The following is a 13291-nucleotide window of genomic DNA, read 5'->3' on the forward strand; positions in this document are numbered from 1 at the left end:
AAAGAGAGGTTATAAGAGTAGGCTAAGACTAAATGTATAGGCTATCACAACCAACTAGAGATGTTTTGTGCTTTATTTACCCACATAATCATAGTGCTATGACATGACATGCTAAAAGGGATTGTATCAAGAGTTCAAACTATCTGCTAGCAATGTAAACAAATCATGAAAAAAAAAACACTTAGGATACATCTAAAGTGATGACTATACTGAAATCTTACCTTCCCTCTTCTACATCCAGTATGTTTTCAGGTAAACGCTCATTCAGAGTCTCAGGCAGTAGGAACACCACACTCCCACAGATGACGGCAGTAAGAGCAAAAAGCAGTGGTGGTGCCAACACCCAAAAGTCCTCCAGCAGCATCACCAGGGGAGCTAGGGAACCCCCAATGCGACCGACGAAGGATGTGTAGCCCAGACCACACTGCCTAGTGGAGGGGAACCTCTATGAGACTAGGGTGACTGACCATGTGAAGATGGACATCACTTGATGATGGACATAGCTACCCAATTGTTATTATCTTACCTGATAAGAGTAGGGTATAATTCAGCAGTATAAAGAAATGCGGTTGTGAAGGCAGCTTCTGAGAAGCCTTTACCGGTGACAGCTATGCATGTGCGCACAACTGTATACTCTGAAGACATGAAATACAAATAACATTTTCCATTAGATGGTAACTAGAAAAAGGACCAACTTAATGACTGATTCTTAAATCATAAATAGGAATATGAAAACAATCAATACTACAGCTGTCAAATTAACTGATTAATTTAGATTAATTAATTTTAGAAAAATTAAATGATTAAAAAAATACCGCAGATTAATCAATTGTGACCTTTGACCCAGAACCAGTAACCATTAGACTATAAAATGAAGGATAGAGAAGAGAATGTGCTGCCTAGATCATTGATTGGAACATTTACTTTTTTAAAAATGGCCTGGTGATGCTGATAAAAATAAAGTGTTGATTAAAAATAAAGTCCTCTACAATGCAGCAAGGAATTTGCATATGACCAGGTACCAAATCAATGCAAAGAAACAGTGTTGACATTGAGGCCCCTAGGTACAGTATGTGAAAAAGCTTTTGAATTTATTTCCTCAGCATATTAGTTAAAATACAGATGTGTGAATTATATCTTTGGGTGAAAGTCCCATCGTGGCGTAGTCAGCAACATACCAAACTACCACTTGCCACATTAGCAAAAAATATGTATGCGATTAATTTAGATTAATTAATCACAGAGTATGTAATTAATTAGATTAATTTTCTTAATCGATTGACAGCCCTAATCAATACACAGCTTTAGTAAGAATGATACACAGTATGCATATAGCCTAAATGATTACATGCATGCAGAGTGCTTTTTTTGCTTTATGAAGATCTTGAAATTACACCTTTTGGTATGACCGCATTGATGCCCAATAGTCCCCCAACAGTAATGAGGGAGTACGCCTGGACATTTCTCCGGCCAATCCGATCCAGGGCAAAGTATGTGCCCACTTTAGCTGGGACCTCAATGGCAGCGTACACGAAATGGGTGAGGTACATATTGAGACCAAAGCCTGTGATGTTGAGGCTGATGCCATAGTAGGTGAAGGCTACAGCAAACCTGACAGATCCAATAGAGGAAAGGAAAGACACTAAGATACAAGTTGGTGCATCAGGAATATTGTTGACCACTTGATGGCACTGAGTTTGAAAAGGTATAGGCCTACCAGAGCAATCCAGAACAAATTGTTATCTTTCTTATCTTCTGTGTTCTCAAAAGATCCAAATACGTGTAGTCCTTGTTGGTAGCCTCAGTAACAGTGACCTTGCTGAGAGTCTAGTGAAGACATTGACACAGCAGCACTATTTTAAATCTGTATAGATTTATGCAGATTCTCTTTGGATTAATTCTATGTATTCTCCTGACCTCTGAATCTAGTTTGGCTGAAGGCTTGCTGTTCATCCTGGCACACTGTTCCAGATATGTCTTGGCTTCCTCTACCTTGCCATTGGCTAGAAGCCATCTGGCAGACTCTGGGATCCACCTGCAAAGCAAAGACCACAGTAAAAATGTTAGAATGTCAGACATGATGCCAGCACATTCCAGACATTTTTCTGTTCCTCATATCTGACTTTGGGCGCCTCTCATTCGTCTTCTTATATATCCTCCCTTCCCTCCTCGGTCCTCGTTCCCACTGATCTAGATAAAGAATGATGGGGCGGCAACAATGGGATAGTCTATCCAGTGTTAGTTATAGATCAGTGGGAACGAGCCTGGAGGACCGAGCATCGAGTAGAGAGGTTGAGAAGGGGCCTTTGACTTAAAGGGACACTTCACCGATTAGCATTAAGCTTTGTAATCTTTAGAAAACCAGTCATGTTTTTGAATGGTCGTGCGTCATTCCCTCAGTTTACCTTGAGAAGAAATACAGATTTCAATGAAACCCATGAATAGGACTTCCTGCTTTCAATTATGTCAAATGATGATTTTTACATCATTGAAAGCAGGAAGTCCAACAATGAAATCCGTATTTCTCCCACCTCAAGACAAACTGAGGGAATGATGCACGACCATTCAAAAACATGACTGGTTTTCTAAAGATACAAAGCTTAATGCTAATTGGTGAAGTGTCCCTTTAAGGAATGGGTATCCCTCTGTGACTCCTGACCCGGAAGAGAATCTCACCACCAAGAGATGATGGCAACCAGGCAGGGGGAAGTGACCGCCAGCACCAGATGCCTCCAGTCTCTTAAGCAGTAAGCCAGGAGACTAAGGAGCATGTTCCCCACGCTCCAGCCAAGACTGATGATAGTGCCAGTAAATGTGCGGTGCTCTGTGTCGATCCACTCAATACCTGTGTGAGGAGCAGCATGGGAAGCACAGTTCTGATAGAATGTATGTTACATGGAGAGCAAACTAGGTTAACACTGTCCACATCTAATGTGCCATGCTAGGAAATGAAAATCACATTTTAAAAACATCTGCAGTTTATCACAAGCAAGTCTTCAGTGATTTATTTATGATTTATTATTTTTTGATATTAAGAAATTTGCCCTTTGAGTGAAATAAAACCCATAGAAAAGGGTATGAAACCATAAATGAATGAGGAAAGTGGTGGATCATTGTACTCTTATCTCCCACAGTGTCAGAGAAGTGGAAGAATATTACTGAGGGCCATCGTGGTGAGGGACATCCCGGTCAGCGAGACTCCGCAGAGGGTCCGAATCACAGCAAACATCACGTACGAGCTTGAGAAAGCAGATGCTGTGCCAAACACAGCGCTTGCTAAAAAGGACACCAGGATCAGTGGCCTTCGTCCAAACCTAAGCAAAGATCAGTGACCACAAAACTACATATGATTATGTGTCAAAAACATTCAACACGAATGTATCTTATCTACAATGAATTTAACATTAACTGTATGAAAACGTACCTATCTGACAAGTAACCGAATATCACTGCACCAATGGTAACCCCAATGAAGAAGAAAGTTGCTAAGAGCTGGTTATATTTTTTGTTGTCACAGACCAAATCCCACTGTTGATAAATTAGTTGAAATAATGATAATGTACATCTGCAATATCCATTTCTTCATTCATTTGTGAGGATGTGTAAAACTCTTATGAGCCAATCTCATCTGTAACATGTTTGACACTTTATGAAAGTTGATTATCTCAGAATTAATCAAAAAGCCAAGGCGTACTAATACTTTGAGTTAAGTGATGCTGTCAATATGGTCATTCAGGAAAAGAAAACACTTTTATTTATTATTGGCAGATGCTTTGATCCAAAGCAACTTGCAAGTGAGGGACAACAATCATAGCAGGAGACATACTGACGATAGCTTGGTTGCTGTACATCTCACTCAAAATAAAGTGTCTTTAGTGAGATTAGTCATTTTAGTCATTTGAAATAGTTAAATGTGACCATTTTGAATAATATTTGACACTACCTGAGTAGCGGTGGTGGAGTGAAACTGTGTTCGGTTATAGACCCATCCATTTGGGCAAGCCAGTCTCACTGTCACGTTTGACCTGTTGTTGAGTGCCAGGTCAGGATCACCATATACTTGACAGGAGCTAAAAGATCCATCGGGGTCCAGTGGTAGATTCAGGGCCAGAGCATCGTGGTCAGCAAGACCCATCAATCCGTCACTGACCTCATCACCCAGGTGTGGCAGGGCACAGCGGTGTGGTGGCACGCCGGAGATGAAACTGTGTAGGAGGAAGTTTAACGGCAGGATGACACGTGGCAAACATAACAAGTGCAGAACTAGGAACTGGAACTTGGAGAAGCTGCCAACTTCCTCAAGGACCTCTTCAAACCTCATTCTTTAGATGGTGGAAAGTAGTTGATGTAATTGTTTGTGGTTGTGGCTTCAGAGAGTTGATTTTCCTCTTTCTTTCTTCGAGTCCACAAAAATCATGAAGGGAAAGAGGACAAAATGTTGTCGAATCCTTTTTGTGTGTTCAGCACAGTGGCAGAGATCTTCTGTTGCTAGACACAGACACTCTGACGTTCTCACCAGCAGCTCAATTCATTTACTCATGCTTGTATCACACTGGTTCGCAAAGAGAAGAGACTCACAAATAGCTCTTTGTTTGAAAGATAGTCATTTAGTCACAACTCTATTCACCTGACCACAACATCTTCACAGAGGCATGGATACATTACAGTACTCTCTACAGTTGTAGTGTTGTGCACTTTTGGTATGATATAAAAATATATAGAATAATAACTACAATATCTACAGCATACTGTATGAGAGAAAGAGTATGACAGCACAGTACTGACATGCAGTTTGTTTTTGCATAACGTTTACAAAACATTATTGTTTTTGCAAAAGCATTAGGAAAAGAAAATATGTAAGTCCCATAAACTATTTTGAAACAGCTTTAGTTTGCCCTGGCATATTATTCTCTGGTTGAATATTCTGGATTGTACTGGAAAATCATCTTGTCAAATCTTCAGTTTGTTCTTAGAGTAATTTCTTGTATCACATATTCATTACAGTTATCTGCTTCAGGTGAGTCACTGGTCAATTGCACGTGAACAAGGAAACATAAAATCTACCATGCTAAAACATGGCCATTCTTTAGAATATAAAGGAATATATATAATATATACTGTATATATAACATGGAGATAAAGCAAATAGAATACACTTAGAGCTGTTCAAAATGCAGACCTACAAATGTGTGATGAATATGCCAAAGAAGCTGCAAAAAATGGTCACAGAGAGGTAATTGAAAAAGTTGTAGGCCTACTAGTTTCATAATGATCAGTGTTGAAACAACAACAAATTCTTCTGGTGGTGGTGTGCGTGGTGGGGGTGTCATTAGGTGTTTTCTAAGCATCTTTTGAGATGTCATTTTTGTAGACGTCAAATGATTTCATCTTTCCATCTGAGTGGTATTCTTTCACTCAAGGAGTGAAATGAACTTGATACATAGCCTACATATTATTGTAGATTGTAGTGATATCTATAAGCTCTCCGTCTAAGGACAAATTGTGGGCTTTTCTTTTTTTTCACCTCTTCTACGCATGTCCATGAATACCTCCTTTGACGTCATGGTCTGTGGCCTCAGCACCATGAAACTGGGACCACCTGACTTTCAAACCCTTGACACGCACTTCTGTTCCACTGCATTTTGGGACTGTGGAAGAATGCTATGTCAGACAGGGTATTCTATTCAGATTGTATAGAAGTATGTAAACACTCTCCCTAATAACTTCTCAAACTTGAATAGGTTATTTGCAGAAATGAGGCCTAAGTCACTCACATAAAATCAGTGCAGTGGGCATTATGGGAATAACTGGTTAAGCATGCTCGCTTGAAAAAAAAACAAAAACAATTAACTAATCTGAGTCCGCAATAATTAAACTGTTGATTTTTTGAGAGCGTAGATGTATTAATGAAAGGCAGACATACCTTTGTTATTTTCTGCAGTACGTTTCTATGACCAAATAATGGAAAAATTATAATAATAAAACAAGAAGATAAAATATCCAGTGTAAAACCATGGAAAAGGTAATCTAACATCTCTGATAAGTCATTATTTACATCACATGGAAAAATACAAAAATCTCTTCACAAAATGATTGCAGTTGCAATTAAATATAGTTATGTATGTGAAATACAACCAATATATATTCATACACATTGAATCAGGAGTACAAGGAGGGCAAAATTGTATTGTTGATTTTCAGAAAGCGATTATAAGGTATCCATCAAACAGCTGTGTGTGAAAATGAATACTGAGCATGTATTTTATGTTTGTGCTAACTGAAGATGTACTGTGGATTGATCCACTTCATTAAAAGAGTGACTGTAAAAACTGGAACAGGGTTTGACAGGATTTAACTTTTGGTAAAAAAAAAGGTCAAGTTTTAAAGGTGCAAGTTTGGCATCATAGTTAGCAGGCAGGCTTCTGACCACCTTAGACCTGAAGAAAAAGAAGAAGAGATACCAAAGAGATCTTCATCTTCATAAATGATAAATCACATCAGCATTATAGGGGACAGTTTACAGATAGCACCATATTGGCATAATATAATACAACCTCTAGTGCTAATATTATTCTGGAAGCTCTTGTTAAAGAAAATATAGCCGCAAATCACTGTTTGGTAACATAGCAACAAATAATGAAAGTCACATACAGCCAAGGATGATATTTGACTGATTTGTCCAAAGACTATGCCTGTCCTGTCAATTTCAGGCCATTTCTGGCTAATAATGTATTTATCACATGTCCTCAGTCCATCAAATGAGACACTTTATATCATCTATCAGCTGCTGCACTCTCTATTTTTCTGTCTCTCACAGCAGCTGGAGCTTTGGGTGTTTTTCTGGAAGGCAGAGTCGCTGATGGCTGTGCTGCTGCCCCTTCCTTAGACCTCCTTCTCTGCTGGAGGGGCACCGCGGTGCTGGGTGGCTTTGGCGCTTTCTGTCTCTGGCCGGTGCTGTTGGGGCTGCTGTGAGGAAGGGTGTGGAGTTTCCCACCAGCTTTTGATGGCTGTGCTTTTGGGGCTCTGGGCTCTTTCTGCTCAGGCACACAGATGGGTGCCATTTTGTTCACTGGAGAGCTGAAATAAGAAATAACTTGGTCATAAAATAGGCCATCATAAAACATGCATGAATGTGTATTGACCTGGCAACATTTTGCAGGGTTTTGTACCCAGCAAACGTAAGAATATGAATATCCTGTCACATCCTGAACATTGCTGTCAAGGATCCTTCTGCTAACATGCTAATGCATGATCAAATGTGAACTAGTGAACTCTGCTGAAAAGCAATAGAAGCCAATTTGGAAATGTTAATGTTCTCAGTTATTAGTTTTAAATGGACACTATAATAGTTAGTCTCTCTTGGTAATTTAAATTCATATATGACAATAAACATTTCATACGTTGTTGATGTTGTTTAAATTAATTGAAACATACAAACCGTTAAATCTAATGAAATGTTCCAAACACTAGCACAAATGATGGAAACCATAAGCTAATGAGTCTGTGATGGCTTCTATTAGATTTTCTCATTCTTAGTTGTAAAGTTAAAAGCTAGTTAACCCACTGGATGTCACTGGATGTTGGTGCTCTCCTGGATAAGCTGGAGCTTCCTGAAGTCACAGGACCAACTGCCACCTTCGGGAGCACAGGAATCCTGCTCCGCCTGGGCCTCTCTCCCTTCTCCTCTATGGTGGCTGGACTTTCCTCTGAGCCCATGGTGGACAGGGTCAGAGACCATGACGAGGACTTAGTTCTGAAGGCCTGCTTCTTCAACTGGCCTTTCCTCTTCAGCACAGTTAGCTGAGCCGGATCTGTTTGGCTCCCCTTGATGCGATCGTTCTGTGAGCTCAAGATGGGTATCCGACTTGTGCTCTTAGCGCGCTGTTTTGATACTACCTTGTGCACTATCTGTTCCTGAAGTGCATCTTCTTTGGGATTATTCAGATCCACCATTTCAGAAGACACTGCTTCTTCCAGATTAACTGGGATTAGAAGTGGAGGCTCATCAGGCAGAAGAACAGTCTTCATTAGAGACCCACTGGCTGCTGGGAGAGGCTCCTCTGTAGCTTCTCCCCCCTCAGCAGAAGGGTCATTCTCAGGATGCCTCCCGATTCCGCTCGGCTCCTGGTGGACATCTTTAGTCTGGGGAGGACTGGAGGACATGACGTTCATGTGGGTCGTTTCTGCAATATGGACAAACGTTTGCTCCACTTTGGTGAAAGTGGGTGATGGAATTGAAGCAGGACCAATGGATGCTAGAGTGTGTGGTCCAGTGGATGTGGTGGCCACAGGTTTGGAAGTGTGAAGGGTGGTAGTGCAGTGTGAAGCTCCGATCTCTAAAACACCTTGGTGTCCTCCCTCTGCTGCCGTCTGGGCATGCTCTGTCAGAGGAACAATTCCAAACGCTCCTTGATCTGCCTCTAGAACCATCTCCCTGTTGTTGTGGGACTTCCTTATGTCTCCAGGAGAGATCAGGACCAGAGTTTTCGAGATGTCCTCTGCGTCTGGGTCTGGGTCCACATCCGCCTCAGCCATAGACGAGGACTCCCCGGGGCCCTCCTCCGGGTCATCAGCCATGAGGGTGGAGGGGGCGCCGTCTTGGCTCTGCTCAGTGCTCCGGTCACTCGCTTTGCTGCTGGACTCACTCTTGGTGACGTCGTCGTCTTGGGGCCCGCTGTGCTGGGTGTCTGGAGGGGTGGCGGCGTACGTGCGCCGCTGGTGCAGAGAGCCGGTCAGCATGACGGTCAGGAAGTCGGCCCTCTTGGCCTGCAGCTGCGGCAGAATGTAGAGGAGCTCTTTCTCCGAAGACTGAGCCTTAGTGCGGTACTCAGTTGGGGACAGCAGAGGGGTGTCATTTGACTCCATCGCTTTAGGTGATAAAACCTACAGGGAAACAAAAATGATCTTACATATGCTTAATATTTATCATGTGTTGTAAAGCACAAAAACAAGGCAGACAGAGAGATGAACAAGTTTGTTGCCGTGTCTGTTGTTACACAATGCAATCATGAAAAACTGTGTAAACTAAACCATAATATAGCAAGATGTCTTGAAAATTGAGTCTGACAAACTAGAGAGTTGAAAGAGATGACAAAAGTTCATCAAAAGACAGATTCTTTGTGTATTAGTAAACTTGCCTTACACACTAAAAGTTCTGTATTATTTTATATGAGCAATGTCATAAAAGAACACCACGCAAATTATTTATTCCCCATACCAAATTATTTTATTGTAGTTTGGTTGTATACAAGCTTTTCAAGATTGTCTACAATACATACATGAATACAAAAAGGCACAAAAATGCTTTGTGGTTTTCCCTTTTTTGAAAGCACGCAATCCGAGTGGTTCCCCATTTGATTAACCACACTATCCATATGGACTCCACCGACATTATAACATGCTTCATTGATAAATAACTATATTTTATTTTTCATATCTATCTATTTACACCATATTTATCAAAATCTTTAAAATACATGCGTAACCTGTAAATATTACAAGCATCCTGTACAGTGATATGTGATACAAAAGAAATTCGCTTTAATGCTTACAGTATATGTTGATCATACATTGAAATCTGATAGATCATGAAGCTAGTCATTCATCTGCCAAAGGGTGTTCTGGAAGTTTCAACAGAAGTAAAATGCAAAAGCCAACAGTATTAGGCTAGTCAATAATCATAATAATAATAATAATAATAAAAAAAAAACATTGGTTCGTGATGCCTGTGCTGACGTATGACTGTTGTGGCTCTGCTCATTCATTTTTTATAATGGATACAAAACTGATGGAAAAGGAGATGGATAAAACATCGCTCTTCTGTGCCTGGACTACAGCATTAGATATGTTATCTTTGGTCGGTGACCCAATTCACAAATATAGAATTACCTTCGTCATGCACAGTGAAAAATATGCCCAATGGAAATTCACCACATATAAATCTCACTTGCAATTTTATCAGTCAATCTTTGTTTAAGATTCTGTAAATGAAACCATACCAATGTGGGACAGTATCAACATGATTTCCTTCTACCTCTATTCTACTTCCATTTCCTCCTCTCATGTCAATGAGAATGTGTAACACTACACCTCTCTCTTGGATGCATTTATGACACAAAAATCATTTCAAATACTAAAAGAAACTGGATAATAGAGGTTCAGCAATAACAGACAACTACAGTTTTGGAAATTAAGAAATAAGTCAAATGAAGAAGAAAAACATTGGATACATCTGTTCGATTTGAATTCCATAGCTTGGAATGAAATGAATAGTGCAGCAAATTGTAATGGTTTGAAACAGAAACATTTTTTTCACAAGGCATCCAATATTTCTGAACATCCCTCAAAACATAACACATTCATACATAAGCTGTCTTGAGAGCTTACCATGTTTCTGCAGAATATAACATGCAAATAAGATCATGTAAGACAACATACTTTTTTTCTTTCCATTATTGGCTTTTGTTGAAATGGGAAACCGCATATTTACACGAGGTAACACAACCTCCAAGAGAAAAAAAACATGTTAACAAGTATACTCACATTGCCTTTATCCTGTGACCAGTTATTGAGTCTTACACAGATGTGCAAAAGAAGTGCAAAGATTTAGCAGCTTGACCTTGCGCATTACAAAGTACATTCACTTAGTAAGAACCAAGGCAATGACTTACAGTAATCAAAACAGTAGCGTCAGCAGATTTCACTACAGTGACATGGTATGAGAAACAGTCATTATTGGAAACACTCTTTTATCCTATTGGACACTCAAGAGCCTGTATACAATCAAAACAAAAGGCTATGTAACTAACTAAAAGAAAGCATCAGCCTAGTCTGAGTGAAATGCAAGACCTGCATGTAGTGACTGTATTTTTGTTTTTATTTGTCTTTACATGATTACATTACCTTATGTTACCTACTCAGCAATCTTATGTGTGGAATCCCTCTAGTGCAAAAAAGGACACTTTGGTACCAGTGAGACCCTCCTCTTGACATTTCATACATTATTTTCATGCAGAAATCTATTGTGTTTTAACTTTTAGATATACTGTAAACAAATCAATATTTGCTTTTAATAAATCATGAAAATCCCTTTTTTTGTGATAAATATATGTGCAAACAGGAAGCTAATGTGAAAGGCAAAATGTTCAAAATGAAGTTAGTGTTGCATGCCTCTTCCACGGTAGCCCTTGACACATGATTCTAATGCAAGTCTTCAGGTTCACTTGACTCACAATGTACTTCCGCTGTGTCAGAAAGCAGCAGCATGAAGCACAACTAACACCATCAACTCAACGTATCCACTAGAGACCTCATGACACTAACATATTCTCAAGCACCACGGCGCTGCAACCCCCGTGTCACTGGAACACCTTTGCAATGTAAGAGCTTCATCAAAACCCGAGCATGTATTCTCCTATATCATGCCCTGACATGTTACACTCTATTATGTAGCATTTGTTTGTAAATTGCAAAAAACAAAAACAATCGACTCCATCTACAGCTGGAGAAGCCCTCGGTGCACAGTCCAACTGCCCCTGTGGCCAGTGCTAATAGATCCCTTTTCATTATTGCCTTACTGATCTGTTGCATCACTGTTACTGTAGGCCATGGCTAGGACTACAACTCCTCGCCTCACTCCTGTGGGTAAAGTGCAACAGTGAGGTAAAGTACGTACTCGACATGACAACTGACAACACCACATGGAGCCAAAATCTTTTGACTCATTGGCCAAACACACTGTATTCAACCATCCACTGCTACAGGACATTTTGTCTACTCACGGTTACACACAAAAACAACTGTGTGACCAAAGGTTTTAGCTTGACGCTCAATCTATAGCCCTAGTCTAGGTCAAATACTCTCTACCTGGACACTATGTTAGAAAACATCAATGGGAACGCAGGATAAAGAAAAATCCAACGCTCACACACACATATCAAGAGATATGACCACCCATCGACAACAAACCCCATCAGCTCTCCTGGAAAAAAGTGGTATACATTACCTCATGCCCAACTAGACCCCTTCTTGAAGAGATGATCAACTGAATCTTAACATTCGACACCAGCAGTTAGCACTAGATGCAGATAGAACTCCAGTCCTCTTAGTGAGCTCACTCATTATATTTCACGTGTGGTATAGACACATCTCTTAAATCAATTGTGAAGTCAGTATTTGGAAGACATGCCCACAAGTATAAAACGCAGCACATACAAACTCCAACATAGATCTGTTGCCTGCCTTCATATTCCATATGTTGATATGCTTCATATTCCATACATTGATATGCTTCTTCAAATGGTTGGCTCAGGTAACAGGTGCTTGGGTACAGTTTTTCCACTTCAAATCTGCAGTAATATATCATTTTTAACATTATTATTAGCAAAGAATGCGCCATGGCTTACTCAACCCTCTTACACAAGAGGTAACTACCTACAAGATTCCGTCATTCAAAGAATTATATTATTTTAGTCTCAGAGGCAAAAATATCTTCCACGCAGCCCTAAGTCAATCTGTGACTTTTACCTGACTCACCGGTTCACACTAAACTAAAATAAATATCTGGCTAATAAGACACCAGTGTGCAGCTATAGTCAATGAAGGAGAAGGTGCACTGTACACATGACTTGATACAAATGATGTGTTATTTTTAGCAATAGCTGATGGGCATTTAGCTTGCATTTTCATTTCCATGTAAGGTGCTTATGAACACCAATAAATCAAGTGGTATTTGTCTGGTACTGATACTTGTCTGTTATTCTACTGTCATGATTCTTGAAATAATGATTAAAAAATTACTGAGCTAAGAAATAAAGGTACACAAGTTCCCCCAGTTTGAAAGAGCCAAGATCATTTGATGTAAATGTTGGAATTATTTGTGTACACGTGTGCATGAGTGAACTCCTTGCATAAGCATCCAGCCAACAAAGCAACACCTTCTGGACTCAGTATTCACCTTCTCTAGCTTGAACTGTCTCGAATCAGCCTTGCAAAAGAGAAATACAGTTTATTGCATTATAACACCATTTGTTGTGTCTTGGTGGGATTAACATTTCAGTCTGTTGTTGTAGCCGTATGTATTATTTTTTTTTAAGTATATATTTGCAGGTGTACAGGTCTCCGTCTGTGTGTGCGCATGTGTCTATGAAAGTGTGTGTGTGTGTGTGTGTGTGTGTGTGTGTGTGTGTGTGTGAGTTGGGGGGTTGGGTGTATGCGCTTGTATATGTGCAAGTATAGGGAAGTGGTGAACAGTATGAGGAGCTCCAGGAGGCGCGGCGGGGGGCAGGTGCCT

General features: G+C 40.1%; 1 protein-coding gene across 1 annotated transcript; it reads right to left on the reverse strand.

Moving 5' to 3' along the window:
• Positions 1 to 217: 217 nt before the first annotated feature.
• On the reverse strand, positions 218 to 4321 carry slc22a7a (solute carrier family 22 member 7a). Its single transcript, XM_062536602.1, has 9 exons — positions 3944 to 4321; positions 3425 to 3528; positions 3160 to 3314; positions 2677 to 2845; positions 1918 to 2035; positions 1718 to 1827; positions 1397 to 1611; positions 527 to 635; positions 218 to 428 (listed from the first exon to the last, which is right to left on the reverse strand). The coding sequence occupies exons 1-9, from the start codon at positions 4319 to 4321 to the stop codon at positions 218 to 220; spliced, it is 1569 nt and encodes a 522-aa protein (XP_062392586.1).
• Between the last annotated feature and the right edge of the window lie 8970 nt (positions 4322 to 13291).

Source organism: Sardina pilchardus, chromosome 1, assembly GCF_963854185.1.
Source record: "Sardina pilchardus chromosome 1, fSarPil1.1, whole genome shotgun sequence".
NCBI classification, from domain to species: Eukaryota; Metazoa; Chordata; class Actinopteri; order Clupeiformes; family Clupeidae; genus Sardina; species Sardina pilchardus.